Source organism: Cyprinodon variegatus, unplaced genomic scaffold (genome assembly GCF_000732505.1).
Source record: "Cyprinodon variegatus isolate N-32 unplaced genomic scaffold, C_variegatus-1.0 Scaffold5, whole genome shotgun sequence".
Classification (NCBI taxonomy): domain Eukaryota; kingdom Metazoa; phylum Chordata; class Actinopteri; order Cyprinodontiformes; family Cyprinodontidae; genus Cyprinodon; species Cyprinodon variegatus.
The window spans coordinates 1,768,446-1,786,459 of NW_015150458.1; the positions used below are offsets into that span (position 1 = coordinate 1,768,446).

The following is an 18,014-nucleotide window of genomic DNA, read 5'->3' on the forward strand; positions in this document are numbered from 1 at the left end:
CTTTTAAACACATTTTCAATCTCATTTTTTTTTATTTCTGCATTTAAATCTCTATTTCCAGTGGGGTGAAAGAGGCCCTTCCTATTGCCTGTTGTCATGGTGACTAGTTGAATCGAGGCTCCTCTGATAACGGCTTTACATACTTACACATGTGCTAAACTCTGAGTGGACCTACTTAGAGTTGATTGAACTAATTCATAGGAGCCATTGTGAAAAAAAACCCTCAAATTCCGACCTCAGGCTAGATCAATTTAGAGTTGCAGGTTTGAATCTGATTTTGTTAATCCTGCGCCGTGAAATGAACCTCAGATCTTTTAGCGTCAGATATTCTAGAAAGTGTATTGTTTTTAGTCAGAAGCTAAACAAGAACTGTGCTTCAGATGGTTTACTGAGGGTTTTTGCTACGCTTCAGAATCACCTTAATTGAAGCTCAAAGCAATTATTGATATCCACAAATTTTTAAGTTTCTACTTAAAAATAGTTAAATTTATAACTATATAGGCCATGTTATTTGTATACACTCTTCAGTTTTGCCCTACTGTTGGGGGTAGATATAATTTTCAGAGCTGTTCAGGCTATGTGGGCAACAACCTTGAAAGTGCCAATTGTGGTTACAAACCTCAACCTCTCTGGCTGCATCTGACTTTGATGCGGACAACGCTGCAAGTGCAAAAGCATCACCGGGCTCAGGTCTCAGCTGTGTAAGTGAAAGTGAGTTATTCAGGTGAGATGGAGTGCAACCAGATTCCAACTCAGCTTCCTCTATTGCTCCCTGGTTGTAATTTATATTGATAGCAGGAAGTCCAGGACTGCTTCGACTTGCTGCCATCAGTAAATCACCAGGGTTAGACACATCCTCAGAGGAAGTCGCTATGGCAGAGCTGGTTTATGCTGGCTTGGCAACTGTGATTTAAGATGAAGGCATTTGATCTGATGAAGACGAAGCAGGAATAGTAAAAAAAAAAAAAAATGCTGGTTGTGAAGGTTTTTGGTCTCACAAGTGGATTACCTGTGTGGAGTGATTATTGGCATGCTTTTGCCCTTTCTATGACCTAAAGTGTTACTATCAGCCATTGTCTTGTCCTCATTTTCAATATGCATGACTAGAAAGTGACTAGCCTTTAGCACAGGCAGACAGCAGTGCTGATGTGGGAATATGTGAATCTCCCGACTACCTCTAAACTGCATGACTGGTTGAAATTAGAGAACTGCTTTTAAGATTAGCAGCATAAGCAATATTCAACCCTATATTCTGATTATGAATAAGTCCACACAAACTAAGTAAACAATTAAGACCATTGTTTGGTATAGAAAACATGTAGAAAATAAAAACACTGGCCACCGGCCTAAGCAAAAATATTTAAGACTTTTGCAATCTCTTTACAACATTTTCTTCACCTGGAAAGTTTGATAGCTCATTCCTGCATTGTGCATTCCCCATGTAACAACATAGAGGTTAGTATCTCAGTGAAAGGTGGATATTTCAGCCCTAAATCTATTTATCCGTCCCTGAGGCTCATAATGCTGATGTCACTTTCGGAGAAGCAGTGTTGGACGCACTTTCCTAACCCTTAGATGAAAAAGCTTTGCTTATCTGTGAAGCACAGGATGACTGAAAAAAGAGATAAAAAGGAGGATGTCAAAGAGAAGGTGGATTGTGCTGAAGTTGACATTGATGTAAATGATAAAAACTGAAATGATGAGATGTTTCTCTTGCCATCTATAAATTACACGTTAGGGCTTGGAGGCACAGTATCTGGGTTATTTCTTCTAAATATCAGACCTGAGCGTGCTCTGAAGTCGTCCCCCACTGATGAGGAGGACATGTCTGAGCCTTGGCTGGAACTATGTGAAGGCCATTGGGTGGTGAGTGGATCGTCCTTGCTGATAGTTGGCAAGGTTCTACTTTGATCAAGGCCTACAGGATCTTTGACAGTTCCTGCCATCACAGTTAAGATGGAGGAGAAAGCAGGCTGTCCCGATAAACCCTCAGCGTCTGAGTCGCCGTCCGAACGGACCACTTGGAAAGGCACCTCCCCGGTCACTGACAGTTCAGCCATTGGTTGAACAGGATCGCCTGTGATTGCAGAGCTCCTCCGTAAAGGTGGGGAGCCAGAGGCATCGTAGGTGGAGTTTTCTGTAAAGAAAAAAGAAAGAGACAAGACTTCATTTTTACAATTTAATTAGGACCACTTAGATGACATTCCTCAGTTTATTCCTGTCACTCATGAGTTAACGTATCCACTCCAGCACACATGTATGAAACTGGCATAAGGATCCACAAGATTGATTTCTTCTTTAGCTAACAGATTTCTTTTTAACTTGATGCCAACTTAGGGTGCTAGCAGTTCTGTGCCTTTGCAGTGTTTTCATCAACAGTTTCTGGTTCCAAATAGACAATCTGCCATGAGCTTTTTGTGCTAATTGTGTGTTGATCAATACCTGGGGTTTCATTTCAACTTCTTTAAACAGTCAAGAATAAAAAGTATTTAATTATAGTCTGTTAAAAAAAACTGTCAGGACATGGTTAGATAATGTAACAATAAATAATACCTGCAAGCAGAAGTTGCTCCTCTTTCTATAATAATTTAAGTTATAAGATGTTGTACGGTATTCTGTTTCATTTTAGAGATCTAAACTGGCCCAAAAATGGATTATATACAAAAGGAAAGGAAATTTTGTGTAAAATAAAGATTACTTTTTTTCATATGATATAGGAGAATAATGATTACATTTTAAAAACTAATGTGCAATTGTTTATGTACACGAGTATCAAATGATTCGTATTGTGTTGCATGACATAAAGGGAGTTAAGAAAAGGATATCTTGCAAATGGGGGAACATAAGAAGCAATTTGGACTTAAATCTATAAAGTACTAATAACCAGTCAAAGTCCCAATGTTGAAAATTTATGACGTAAACCCAAGTTACAATCAGTGATGACTAAGAAGCCAAAATCAGGACTGAGAAGATCAAAGATTTCCAGAAGACCTAATTAGCTTTACATTTATGAGCTTAGGACCACTGTCATTGTCCTAATATTTCTGGCTTACTGTACACAGGAAGTACATAAATCATATTACAAAATCTATGATGAACCAGTTGAAGGTATAGAATACAATTTTCTTTCCGCTGCAAGTTTCAAGTCCCTCTGAGAGTCACAAGAAGCAAACGGCTTTACCACTTTACTGACATATAAGCAATTTCACTCTGTTTTTCCTCTGCTGAGGGGAATTTTCTTCTTGTTCATATATCCTTATATGGGATGTTTCTAAATTCCTGTCAAAAACATTTTGAAATTACTCTTTAATGCCCTTAATATATATCTTAACAAAAGTGTTATTTTACATTATTTACTGTGGTGCACTAAACAAGCCAGATAATATAATCTTTCATAAGCCACTAAACGCCACAGTCTTAGTTTGGGGTGGAAAAGCATTTTTTCTGACATTCCCTGATAGCATACCAAGGACAGACAGTGGTGTGTTGCAAAAAGAAAGAAAACTGAGGCAACCCTCAAAGTAGAACAAATGGAATAATTCAAGAGATACCAGCCAAATGCTGACCTGAAATCTGACTTTCTAAAAGCGCAAACAGGACTAGCAGGAAATCGCAGTTTGCTAAAATCACAGCTGAGAAAAAAGGCAGGGAGATGGATGTGAAGATCCATTAATATCCACAAGATGCAGGGGGAAATTACTAGACAAAGGTTTGCTGATGTAGAATAATTTCCTATCCGCTACGGTCCTGCAGCTGTTCTTATTTGCGGCACGTTATTAACTTGACCATACAGGGTTCTTTCTTCCATTTAAAAAAACTTAGCAGTCCTGTCACATCTGCCGCCCCCTCAGCGAGTTCCCTTTGTAGAACTGCAGCAGCTCACACGGTCATGTACGAATCAGTACTGCTGGGCAGACATGAGCAAAGGTGTTTAAGGGGACTTTACAATGTTAATAATGAGTGTATCTAAAATCATTTTTATTCATTTAATCATCTATATACTTTTGTGTCTTTCTTTTTTATTAAAAGGGCACTTCAAAACATATTTTACATGTGGAAAATGTTCAGAAATGCAAGGACCCAAATACACTTTCTAAAAAAAAAAAAGATATAGCAAAAATGTTTTCAATAATCTGTTGAATTTCATTAAGCCTCTGTGCATGGTTCTTTGTGTCTCATTTATAACCAAATTTTTTTTGAATGTTTTTTATACATTCCTCATTAGTATGAAGGTGACAAGCATAATTGCTACACAGAATTGTCTAATATCTTTTCAAAAACTGGTGATACAGAGGGACATTACACTCCTGCATTTACAAAATCACTCCTTACAAAACAGATGATAAGAGCACTGCTTCAAGGCCACAAAGAGGTCAGCGAAAGCTTCTACAGCCAATTAAAAAGCCTAGCGGCCAGATTAATGACTGCGTGAGTTGGATGCCAGCACAAGGGGCGGTGCAGAGTTCACCTGTGGTTTGCCACCTGCTCCGATTGGGATGAGCATATGGGAACATTCTCAACAATTTACAAGTTAAGACAAGGTGCGCAGATCAAAGGAGAGAGAAGGCCAAAAATGAGTGGAGAATTTCAGGGAACAAATTAAGCAGTGATAGATGTTTCAACTTAATTTTAGAGAAAAAATTTATTCAGTTTTCAGTTCTCTTAAATCCTTCAAATGATTAGTTCTTGTCTTTCAAATAAATGAAACTAAATAGAAACATTAATGGACAATATAATTAAGGAATTGTATTTCTGATGATAATTTTTATAGTGAACGTACTAATTCAAAATAAAATTATGCACAACCACAAACTCAAACTTTATCAGTGAGATTCTATTAGATGCGCTGACAAAATTTAGGTGTAAGATGACAATGCTTCCAAATGTTTTACAAATAGAAATCTAGCAAGTATGATGTGCAGCTATTTAGGGCCTCTTTATTTCTATACACCAAAATACTGTCTAATTTTATTGGCTTTCTTAAAGTTACCTAATTAGCAAATAGTGTCAAATTGTGCAGCCGTATCTGCACAGACATTATAAATACAGCTTTTAGGATTTGGACACAGCTCCCACCCTATAAAGAGATTTCCTTCCACATAAAACTATAGGTCGACCAAGGTGAACATTAATTAGAAAAACAGTGAAGAGGCCCATTTACTACAAAACAATAGGACATCTATGAGCTGCAAACTTTTCCATGTTTTACATGTGTTCTTGTAGCAAGCCTGACTGTAAAGAAAGACTGATGCAAAATTCAGGGAGCTTAAAACTGGAACAAACAAGGACTGAGATTCACCTTCAGACAAGACATCAACCCTAAACATGTATCCAGAATTCCTTTACAGTTCTGTAATTTAGAGAAACAGTTTTATCTTAAAATGACTTTTTAAAATTAAACCAGTAGTACTGCACATAAAGACTAAATTTAATATATCTCGCATGTCTTAAAACTGAGGTTTACAGATGCTCACATTCCATTTGACTGAGCTTGCCTTATTTTGGAAAGAAAATGGATGTTAGTCTGTAGATGTGAAAAGATGGTCAAGACTTTACAACAAAGGTGATTCAGTGTAGAATTACTCTGAGTCTAAAGAACAGAATAACCAGTTTTAATAAGTTTGGTAGAAATCTAAAGATTAAATAAGAACAAAATGAAAAGATTTCATGTAAGATATCTGTAATTTCTCATTTGAACTGATACTTGTAGAAAAACATTTCAACATGCATAAAACAAATCAAATGTAAACTGGGTCTTTATTAAAAAGTTACATATTTTGACATAATCCGTTTTCTCCATCATTACTTTTAGAAGCACCTGACACCATATTGGCACCATTGAACATCCAAGGAACTGAGGTTGAAAAAGAGGACACAAGAACCTTGGTGTGTAAATATAATAAGCTGGAGTGGAGTCACAACACTGCTGCTCTTTAAAGAAAGGGTCGGAGTAGACTGTCTGCTGAGATCTTTTGTAGTGCAGTGGTGTGCTCTTAAAGATCTGCCTTGGTTCTGTGGCGGCATCAACTATATTACATCGCAAGGCCTGTTGGTGCAGCAGTTTATCTGAAGCTGAGAGGACTAGTTTGATAAGCTCATTAGGAAGGCCAGTTCTTCCCTACAATACCTTCCAGGCACAGTGCAGGTGGTGGAGGAAGACAGGACTGTAAGAAAAATAACATTACTGTTGGACACTGTCTTCCACACAATCTTTAAAGCTGTTACAAAGCCAAGGAGCCAACTTAGTGATAAATTGTTACACTGGTTTACTACAGCCTTCCTGCAGATCCCTCCCCCCAGCTAATGTTAGAATTTGTAATCCCAACATGCACAGGAAGTGTTTACAGCTGTTTCTTTATCTGATCAAAATTTTTTTATATTCTTTCATGTATATCATTATTTGTATTGTTTCTAATCTGCTCAATGTTTTTTTTTTTGCACACCAATTGCTTCATCTGGACAGATGTTGATTGCTCTAAAAGTGACTTCTTTCATTTATGCTTATTTTGCTCAATTTTTCATCTTTCTGTAAATGGGCTGCTTTTTTATTTTTTTTATTTTTGTTTTGTTTTGTCCAATGTTTCTCTTTAATATCAAAGTATAGTATTCTATAATAATAACAGTAACAATAATAGTAAATAATAACCATGACATGTTTTTGGGTTGTTTTTTTTTGTCTCTCTGGCTGTACAATCTATTTTTGTACACATCAATAGAATTTCTCCTGTATTACACAGGTGGCAAAAAGGGGTGAAAAGTTTGAAAGATTCCAAGGGCCCTTGTCTGAGTGGGGAGCCCAAAAGAAGAAAAAACCTATGTTCCACTAGACAATTCAAATATAAAAATCAATAGATTTTTTTTGGGGGGGGGGGGTCAATATCAATGTCTTCATGGGGCCCCAAATTCCTTGCGACGCCCCTGATTACACAATATATTCTATTTATACGTTTTTATCTGAGCAAGGTGTCTATAAACAGTCTTTATTTTTTATTTGAAATGACCTTTAAATATTTTTTTAGCCATGATTCCTTTGAATATCTGTGTTACTGGAGGTAGATCTTAAATTGAAGGGGTCCCAGGATTTAACCTTGCTGTACTCCATATGTGAGTCCTGTCCTCTCTGAAAAGAAGTGGCCTACTGACACAAAGCAGTTCCTGTGCTTTAGGTAATTATAAAGTTATCTTTTTAAATTATAAAGTTAAATTACAAAGTTGAGTCTAAGTCTAGTTACCCATATTTATGAAATAATAATAATCAGTTCATATTATATTCATTATAGTTCCTAAAAAAATTGCCACATATTTTTGGGGTTTATACAGAATTTATGCACAGAGAAGTGTAGAAGCTCAAAATGATGTAATTTAGCTACACGGACCTCACAGATGCATCAAGCATAAACCAAGCTTTAAGGTGCTTGGCAGAATCCGTGGTGCGGATGCTCTGTGGTGCTTACGCTTTCAGTGGACCCCCGGGGTCAAAGGTCGAGTCAGACAGTTCCAGGTGGGAGCCTGTCTTCTTTTAGTTAAAGTCTGTATAAAATACCTTGTTGTGTGTTCCAACAAAATACAAGAATTTGGGTACATTCTTAACACAACCCATAAGGTACCAGGCTCCTAAAAGAAATTTGTATCTGATTAATATACTATTCATAAAACCACTACATTTTTGTGTAGTTAAAAAAAAAAGTCTTCTTACACCTCCTTGAGCCAGCACACCAAAACCACAAACCTAATTTCCACAGTTCCACAATTTTCCCCCCTCTGCAACTATCATTATCTTTGTGCTACCAGGGTGCAGACGTGACACTAGCGGGGCCTGCATTGCTCCATTCTATTATAAACAGACTTTTTTTTTGTGTCGCTTTGAGCTGTTTTTGTTCTCTCATGTGCATAAAACAGTAAACAAAACAGTATAATTCAAACAGTAGCCTAACGGCACCCTGGCAGCATAGAAACACGTTGAAGAAGCCAGGCTGAGTTTTTTCTTTTTTTGTTTAGTTTTTTAGGAAGGGCCTCAAAAATGTCTGTTTGTAAAAAAGCCTTTGCACACACAACTTGCAGTTGCACTCTCAGACATTAACTCCCTCTTGGAGGAAGAATCCATAGTGTCTTGTAAAAACTATTCATACTGCAAAATCCTTTTTATTTTTTTAAAACCCTACAAACAAAAACCCAAGTGAAAATTAATGGGGTTTTAGTAGGTAGATTCAAATTCCTAAAGCATTTTACCGGTATGAATTCTTTTAAAATGCACTGCACACATTCTTCTTTTTCTGAGCAAATATATTATTTTGAAGTGAAGCACATTCAGTTATGCAGAGAAATACATGTTTACTGCATTTGATATGGGAGCTAATATGTAGCAGATGAGGGCACTAAAGGTGAACATTTTGAAATCATTGTTCTTTGCCATTGCTAAGCACGCTTATGAATACAAGAAAAAGTTTGACAGTGGCTACAACATAGATGGTAAAAGACAGAATCCTTTGCAGTTATATCACAAACAAAAGAATTATTCGCAAAAAGAGTACATAGAACAAACAAATGCTCTAATATAAGTAGGTTTCTGATGTTTTTCTCTTTTAATATGAAGCGATATTTGGAAAACTCCCTGGCAGCGAACAGAACAGTGACTCATAGGAAGCTGCTCATATCATCTTTCTCCTGACTTGTCTTCCTTCCCTACCAGATGAACATGCAGCCACTATTTCAGTCTGACAAGTCAACAGAGTGACTCCTGTGCTGAAGCAGCCCAGAAAACTGTAGTTATTAAGGCTTATATTGTTTCAGTCATGTCTACCCCTATTGCAGTTTATGTAACCTGTTCTCTTACTGCCCGTTTTCAGTGGTACATCAAGGAATTCTGGGGTTTGAGTGAAAAAATGGTGCATTCTTGTCAGATTATAGACAACACTTCTTACATATTTCAAATACAAGAACTCGAGCACCTGTTTTTGGTAATATAAAAGCAAAAATAACCATCTAATAAACCATAGCCATATAAGGCAAGATTAGCCTGGTCATAAAATTATAGATGGTACATTGTGCTCTCTACAATAATTTTCTATTTGCAGCCTCTGTATGGTGCATTAGACCAATCATCTCACTGAGTGTCTCCTTTTGTTTGTTACTGACAGAAATGGCTGAATACAGGATACTCAAAGTACCCTAATCCACGGCGTTTTTGAAAGCGATAGCATCCCATCCTCTCCACTTTTAGAGAAGTAATCACATATTAGCTTCCTGAGACCATTTGGCAAATTCAGAAAAAAGAGATCGGCAAAAAAAGATGCCATTTCACAAAGTCTATTAACTCATTAAGATTTATCAGTTCCATCACTCTTATTTTAGTATCTGTGTTGATTTTGAGTTCATAATTGCAATGCCAAAACATTTAAGTTGCTTATTTTTTCTTAAGGTGAAGCATAGGGAACAGCAGAGCAAGGTAAACTTCGATGTCTCTACTTCAAGCATTGTAGCACCTCCTGAAGTTCAAGAATAGTTAGGTACACATAGCAATGTAAAGTAAAACCAAATGGAATTTAATCAGAAGAAAAAAAATACATCTATGAAATAATTTAGACCCAAGTCAAATACAAATTTAAAGTAGGATACAGAAATGTTTTGGTAGTTTAGATTCTTTAATAAAATGTTGATTTTAAGGGCCAGCTTACTGTTGAAAATGACTTGGCTTCTCCTCTCTTTTGGAAGGAGTTTTCTAAATCAATGTATTGTCTTTAATTTTAGGATTATCCACAGAGGATCAATACCAATGGCATATACAAGGAGTTGTAACAGGCAAACATTTCTGATTGATTGACAAAGACAAAGGGACTCTCAAAAGTCTGCGGACTAGAGATAAAATGACTACTTGACTAAAGATAAATCATCTGAGACAGAATGAATGTATATTTCTGATGAAAGGCAAACAAATTTATAATGGGACCAAAGCAACACCGCTGCTGCAAATATTTGCACATCCTTTAACTAGGCTCTGTTGAAGCATTTTCGACCTCCAGCATACATTTTACTCCACCTGTTAATATAATTCAGCAAAAATAAAATACATCTACGGTAAGCTTTGTAAAATTTAGTCAACAGCCATAGTTTAGAGAGTAGTTAGAAATTATGAAAATGCCCTCACTGTAAATGAAATCAGAAAAAGATAAATTGCCCTGCATTATATACGTATCTATTATTGCACAGCATAGACATTGGTCTAGGTCATAGTGACAGGGCTGGAAGATTTTAGAAAAACATGCATAATGTTGATTAGGTTGGGATAATATATATAACGTGAAAACAAACATTTTAAAAGTATTAACTAAAACGTATATCCAGCTTACGGAAAAGAATAAATGCCTAATTTCCCTCTAAAGATTCACTCACAAGATTTTATTGAAAAGTTGCTTTTGATTGGCGTCTGCTTTCCATATGGTGAACAACTTTTCCTATGGTTTATCTTTATATAAACTGCTTAGCATATTTATTGTAATCACAACAAAACTAGCACATGTTTTTATATTCCATCATTTCTGAGGGAGAGCAAGAGAGGGTTAAAAAACCTCAGTCTACACGATGTCCTCTCCCTGCCAAAAGATTTAAGATGTACATCACATAGAATGTCTTCCAGTCCAAGGCATCAGGGGAAATACCTTCTTGAATGCAATAATAAGGCCTGACAAGACACCTGGGCAAAATACCACACACCTATTCCATTGCCTGCAAAAGGGTTATACTTTAATGGGGGAGACAGTCATATACCTTCCTGTGCAAGCCAGACAAGAACTCTTCAATAGGGTTAAAGAAGGTATGGGGAATGTATTGCACCGGGAAGAGTGGGTAATCTGTAAACCAGTCAATACCAAAGCAGCCATATGGAAACTAACATTGTCCAATATGGAGACATATGGGACAATCTTCTGAGACATAGTCTCTGAACACTAGTGAACATGTGATCTAAGGTATCCAGGAATGCAATAATGTGTGCAGAGTTTTATGGGCCCATGGTTGCATGATGGTGAAAAAAATCATTCTGACTTATAGCTGCGTACAGAGTTCTGCTGTCAACACATTGTCCAGGGACACTGAATATGGCACGATATCCAATAATGTACCTGCCACGTCTTCTTGTTTTAGTGAGGTGGAAACCTGCCTCAACTACAAACCTTGACTCATGAACTGTGGCATCTGCCTCTAGCTCCATCACTGTTTGGAAAAAATATATCAAATTTAGCACAGCAGGCCCAAGCAGAGCACAGAATGCACTTCCAGATCCAGTACCAATTATACAATAGCTTAGCGGCACATATTCAGATCACATTTTTTTTCACAGGTTCACCGTTTTTTTTCTAAAGGCTAGATTGGCTTTATCCTAACTCTGTTGCGGGCAAGTACGTTAGACAAAAAATGCTTACACTGTTTATTCCTTAAAGGGGGGGTTTCATCCCAAATTACCAGCTTCTGTATTTCTTGTAGTCTTATGGTGTTAGCCGCAGTCACCATGTTGACAATATGAGTTTCCTGATCTTTTTCTGTCCCCGGCTGCTGGAATTATAGCAATTCTGCAGACCATTTCATATTTTCACATTTTCACATGCATGGTCTTGTTGTGTTTCTTATTATAGTAGAGTATGGCAGTGCTACAGAACTTTGTGTAAAGTAACTCTGCATATCGATTTTCATTTTGAAATGTCCTTACAATACTATACAGTGTAGTGGCTCAAGTTAGACTGAACCCATAGGCCAGCTTCAATCAGGGTCATTCCAGGGTTGACTACTTGGTCCACTAAAGCTAGTCTGATGTCATTGTTAATACTGTTTCTTACTCCTCCACTTCCTCTGACTTCACCTCCTTGTCCTGCTCTTCCTCCTCCTCTTGCTTCTTCACCTCCTCATCCTCTTTCTTCTCTAATTCTCACCCTTCCTGCTCCCTCTATTATACTGCAGACAGACAGCTTACCTGTGGAACTATTTATAGTGCTGAGGCTGATGGCAAAGTGAACTAATTATGGAGGAGTTTGTCCTGCAACCAGAAGGTTGATGATTTTAACCTCAGTTCGATCCATCTCAGTGGTTATGTCTTTGGGAAAGACACTTCACCCACTTTGCCTACTGATGGTGGTCAGAGGGCTCGGTGGCGAATAGGTACAGTAGCCTTGCATCTGTCAGTGAGCCCCTGAGAAGCTTTGACTATGTAGCTCACCACCACCATTAGTATCTGAATGGGTGAGCAATGATTATAGTGCAAAGTACTTTGGGCTCCTCCGCCTTGATAAACCGTTATACAACAACGGGCTATTATAACATTTATCTATGAGCTTTATCAACAACTTCCCTGCAAAGCATTGAAATCTAAATAGGTAGTTTATTTTCTTGAAATGAGGAGGTAATTAAGACACAAGACAATTTACATTTAAAATAAGAAAAAACAACTGCATTGTCTTACTTCAACTGCACATTACCTAATCATCTCATTATAATATAAAAAATACTCATTCCATTGGCAAATCATCTTATTTACCTGCTCAAATTGAGGGTTAATACATCTAATTTAAGAGATTTTTACTTATTTCGAGATCATTTTTGCAGTGTTAAATATTTGTTGAGATAAAAAAACTCCTTTTCAAAAAAGATTGTCTCTTTTCTTAGATAATAAAACCAAATGGTAGAAAATAAAACCAATGTTCTGGTAAATAATAAAACCAATGTTTCATATCTAGTGTGTTTTATTCTGTGAACTATCCACTAGCAGCTTTGACCCTGAAGAGAGAACATGCAGAAACAACAATAAGGCTACAGCTCCAACCGAGAAAGCGATAACTTGGCAACTGGCTCTGAGCATTGACCACAAAAGGTGCACCTTTGCTTACAATTTCCTTAAAATCCTTTCATTAGTTTATAAATATTGCAGTGTGTCTGCAGCCTTTAGTGTTTGTTCTGCTCACACATTCTTCATTCACTCTGCTTTCTTGTTTGTGCAGTAGAGCGAGATTTCGAGGCATGGCTCACTGTTCCTGTGTTTTTGTCTTCAGTATAATACTTCTGGACTTTTTTGAGTCCGATACTGAAGCTGTCAATAGTCACTTCTGCCACTCTCTGGTTAAGGGACGAACTGCTTGTTCCAACAAATAATATTAAAGAATCCTTTTAAAATTAATCACCAAAATTCAAAAGACTCTTCCTTGGACTGAGTTGCACATTTGGTAAAATTTAATAAAAATATGTACTTTTAACTTTTTAAGTTATCATATACAGACAAATAAACACACACACAAACTCGACTAAAAACATAATCTCCTTGGCTGAGATAGTGACAGTGCTACAGAAATCTTTAACCAGATATATTCCTCCATTTTCACTTTGCCCTCTAACTCTGCTAATGAGCTGGTAGATTACTTTCATTCTAAGATCTCAGCCATCATTGATTTAGCTGCCCTAATTAAAGAGACAGTTGTTTCTAAGAAGAAAAAGGATCCATGGACAAGTGCAACACCGGTAAGAAGAGAAAAAAGTGTTAAAAACCTGAACACAGGGAGCAGGGTCCAGACATCAGGTTCACTACAACATGTATAAAAAGAGACCGATATAATTGTGCCAGATATCTGCAGTTGATCCAGAATGCTGTTGCTCTGTCCTCACCAGAACTAAGAAAGTGGAGCGCATCACCCCATAGCTAAACTCATTACACCAGCCTCCCATATTTCAGACAATGAACTTTTAAACTTTTTCCATTAGTCAATAAATCACTGAAAGGCTTAGCTCCAAAATACCTTAAAGATTTGTTGTCAGTGTATCAGCCGCCCAGACCTTTTGAGGTTTTCTGGTTCAAATATACTTTGCATACCTAGAACCAGAACCAAACATGGAGAAGAGGGTTTTAGTTCTTGTGCTCCACTAATCTGGAATAAACTCCCAGCTGTAAAAATACTCAGTGCACTCAGTTTAAAGCCTCAAGATCTGAAATGCATTTGTTTAGAATAGCCTTTGACTGTACTATTGAAAACATTTTTAGTTAAGTCTTCAGTCCAACTTTCCTTTTATTTCTTTAATCAATCATTTATGTTTTTTTGTATATTCAGCTATTGCATTTTCGCTGTCTTCAATTGTCTCACCACTATACCACTGCAAATGTTTTCTTTTTTTCCTCATGTACATCACTTTGAATTGCCTTGCCACTGAAATGCGCTGTATAAATAAACCTGCCTTGCTGTGCCTGTACCTCACTATTTATGTCTCTATGATGTATGATGCACAATAATGTACTGGAAACCAGGAGCTTGAAAACTGGAGATGAAAAACCTATATGACGATAAAGTTTCTCTTTATCAGTCAATCAAAACGCTGACTCGCTGTAGTGAGTAAAACAAACAGTGTCATTAATAAACACTGATCGGTACAGATTAATAATATATAAAGATATAATGTTAGATCTGAAAATTTTCTTGATGACTAAAGTTATCCAGGGAACCCTGCTGAGAAAGACAAGATGACTGAGACTAAGACACCTCAGAGAGCTTCTTCAATTGAAAGATGTTTCTACTCTCAACACCATGCCCAGAGGCAAGCCTAGGCTCTGAAACCACAGATAAAAGAAAAGGCATCAAGTCATAGAAATTGCAAACAAAAAAAGTCCATGAGAAAAAATTAAACCTATGCATTATAAAGTAATATAATCTAGTTTTTTATTTTAATATTCTATTTTAAGTCATTTTACATTTAAATTATGCACATACATTATATATTTGTTAATAAAACTGTGCTCCAAAGTAGTCTAAAGATGTGTTTAACTGATCAGCAGGAATGCAACATTTTTTGGACCTATTTTTAGTTATCTTCTGATGAAAGGACAGAGAGGAGCCTGTATCAAACTAGGGCTAAAGGCTGTCTAATTGAGACACACATATGAGGGCGAACAGGCGACAAGTGTAGAAACATCACTCAGTGCTTGGGGCTATGATGGGCTGGGAAATTACTGCAGCCATTTCACATGCCAGGCTGCTGAGAAAAGGCAACAGATAATGACAGCAAATGATGAACAAGGCAAACACAAATGCCCCTTAAGATAAACTGCATTTTTTTCCTTTCTTATCCAACAAAAATGGTGCTGGTGATACCAGTTGAAGAAAAATCTTTAAGACAAAAATGTTGATATAGAAGGATAGATAAAAACAGATCACTGTGAATGAATACGTGACAACAGTGCTCCTCTGTACAGTCCTATCATCTCAACCTGGCCTACATAGCAGGCGAAGCTGTGACAGGTTGGGCCTGGGCGAGGACATGTGAAAGTGTTTGAACAGTCGGAGGTCCAGATTCATTCTGCCAGAGTTAACACAGCATGAACTTTTATATTTATCTGTTTCCTAGACCTACTCTGATAAAAGAAAACCAAAAGTTAGGGAAGAAATGGGTCAATCTAAAAAAAATTGGGTCATAGAGCCTGCTCCTTCATTTAAGTTTTAATTATACCTTTTCTAATTCCAATCCTATTTTATTTGTTAAAAAAAACACAACTGTCCAAACTGCTGCACAAAAAATTTAATTAAATTAAATTAAAACAGAGCAAATAAAAACAAAACATAACATATAAACATAACATTCAATCAAATAAATAAAATCGGCAAAAAGATAAAAGTAATAAAAAAATTTAAAAGATAAAAAAAATAAAATAAAGCCCCCTGTCTTGCTATGTATTAAAAGCCAATGCAAAAAGGTGGGTTTTGACAGAGAAGAGACCTTCTGATGACATCATTCTAAAGCTTTGGAGCCTCAACAGCGAAAGCACGGTTCCCTCTGAGCTTCCGCTTAGTTTTAGGCTCACTCTCTTTTAATCTACATAATAAAGTTAATTCTATGATTAGATTTTTACTAACTGCCTAGTAACAAACTAAAAGAAAGTTAGAATGAGTTAAATAACGAAACTGCCAAATGAGTGATATCCCTAAAGCTAAGACATTTGTTTAAAACAACATAACTTTGACATAATCAATAAAGACTTTTTCCTGGGCAGATAAGAAACCAGAGAAAATAATAACAATTTCTTAAATTACTTTTCTAAACTTGCATTCTTTGGATGTTGGAAATTTTAAATCTACATCAAAGCTCTTAATCTTAGGTTTTAGTTCAAGAGTTTTGATTTTACAGTAGGACTACAGAAAGCATACAAGCTGTTTGTAATGCTCTACTGTAAACTGCTGATAAAAGTTACCAGTTAAACCAATATCTGGGATTTTCTTAATTTAATACCAGGAGGTTTTTTTCAACCCACATGCAGAATCAAAAAAATCAACAGAAACAGCAGTTAAAGTTGTATTTACAACAATGTGACAATAAAAGGGTCATTAAAGAGGGCAATTTCTACTTAAGCTTCTGATTCCATGTTCTTATGGGCAGTTCTCAGTTCGTACTTCCTGATTTGTGGTCTTCTCCCCTGCTTTAAGTTTTTTTTGTTTTTTTTTTATTATCAAGCCATTTTATCTCGCTATGCTGCTCCAGAGTCCCTGTCTGGAGTTTGGTCAAAAACAGGCGTAATCAAACTTGACACTGACTCAATAAGACTTAAAAACCTTTGATTATGCCTAAAGATGACAAAAGCCTCTTTATTAAAGAATAAACACAGATTGCCTCAGGTGACTGTGGTGAGATATCAACACTTGACAGCATCATCAGGGCAGGTGGAGCTCAGCATGGTCAACCTCGAGTTCCCTGGTCAGCTGAGAATTTCCCATGCCGCCTTGTCTGACCATTTAACAGAGAGATCTCAAATGAAATTAAGCTTCATCCTTTGGTGTGGCAAAATTCTGACTCTACCTGCTCTCTTTTACATTTCTTGCACTGATCTCCTGTCTCTGTCCCTGTCAGGCCAGTTGTCCTCTGGTAATTTAATAACACAGGGCTAAAATTCTCTAAAATTTATTTTAACCTACATTTTTGTATCAAAACCAAATTTCCCGCCTCAAAATGGACAACTTTACATTTATATATCTGATTTCTGTTTTGTTGCAAGATATTTTTAGAAATCGAAAAATACATTGACTCTGTGGTGGCATCAGCCCTCCTCTATGCTGTCGTCTGCTGGGCCCATGGCAGTGCAAAGCGGAATCCATCTATATAAATACACTTATAAACACCCCGTGCAATAACCCTGTATAATAATTCTACTATAAAAAAAAAAAAAAAAAGATGCTGTCATATGTGGACGCACTGTATAAACTGTATATATCCCATGCACCTCGTTTTTTTCCTTTGGCACATTGTTCTTCTTTCACTTTTGAGGTGATGTAACGAGTTAATTTCTCCACTGTGAGATCAATAAAGTCAATCAATCAATCAAAAACACCAGGAACCAGTGAAGCCACTGTCTTATAATTTCTTCTAACTTCAACAAAGGCAATCAAATAATTTGTGAAAAATGTAAAAACATGTCATCTTGCTTTTGCAGCTTACGAATCGGCACCATAAGGTGGAGACAGATCGATACATCAGCCGGACAATGTTTTTGGCTGATATTAGTCAGGGTGTTATTTTTCTTGTTTCAGTATCAAAAATATATGCATGCATGGGATGATTTGTAAGTGCATCCAGCGGCCATAAATCCTTAATAAATGTTTATTTTTGTATAAGAGATCTTTGCAGCCCTTTTGGATGTTATCATCCCGTTAAAAGGCTGTCATTAGCGGTTTTCAGTCCTATAGAGTGGCTTCAGATTGTGCTTCCTGCCTACCAGTAGGCTCAGTAGATTGTTTTCACCCAAAAAAAAAATTCATAACACTTAGGGATGCAAGATATAATCGGCCCCCTATCGGTATCGGCCTGTATCGGCCTTAAAACTGAATATCGGACATCGGCCACCCCACCGATATTTAACTCGATATTTGATCAGCTTCTGAGTTTCTAAAGTCTAATAAAAAAATTTTAAAAAATACTACTTCTTCTTCCTCAAAAAATTCTTTTTTACAGAATTAAAAACTTCTAAAGACGAGGGAAAAAATATTGATACATTCAAAGATCAC

The 18,014-nt window shown here is 36.7% G+C and overlaps 1 protein-coding gene across 2 annotated transcripts in view; it reads right to left on the bottom strand.

The window, feature by feature from the left end:
• The window catches only part of kiaa1549l (KIAA1549-like ortholog), an 87,683-nt gene that overhangs the window by 45,608 nt on the left and 24,061 nt on the right, over positions 1–18,014 (bottom strand). For both annotated transcript variants that reach the window (XM_015373742.1, XM_015373734.1), the window contains exon 2: positions 1,784–2,137. In XM_015373742.1, coding sequence (XP_015229228.1) covers positions 1,784–2,137 — 354 coding nt within the window. The remainder of the gene's footprint in view (positions 1–1,783; positions 2,138–18,014) is intronic.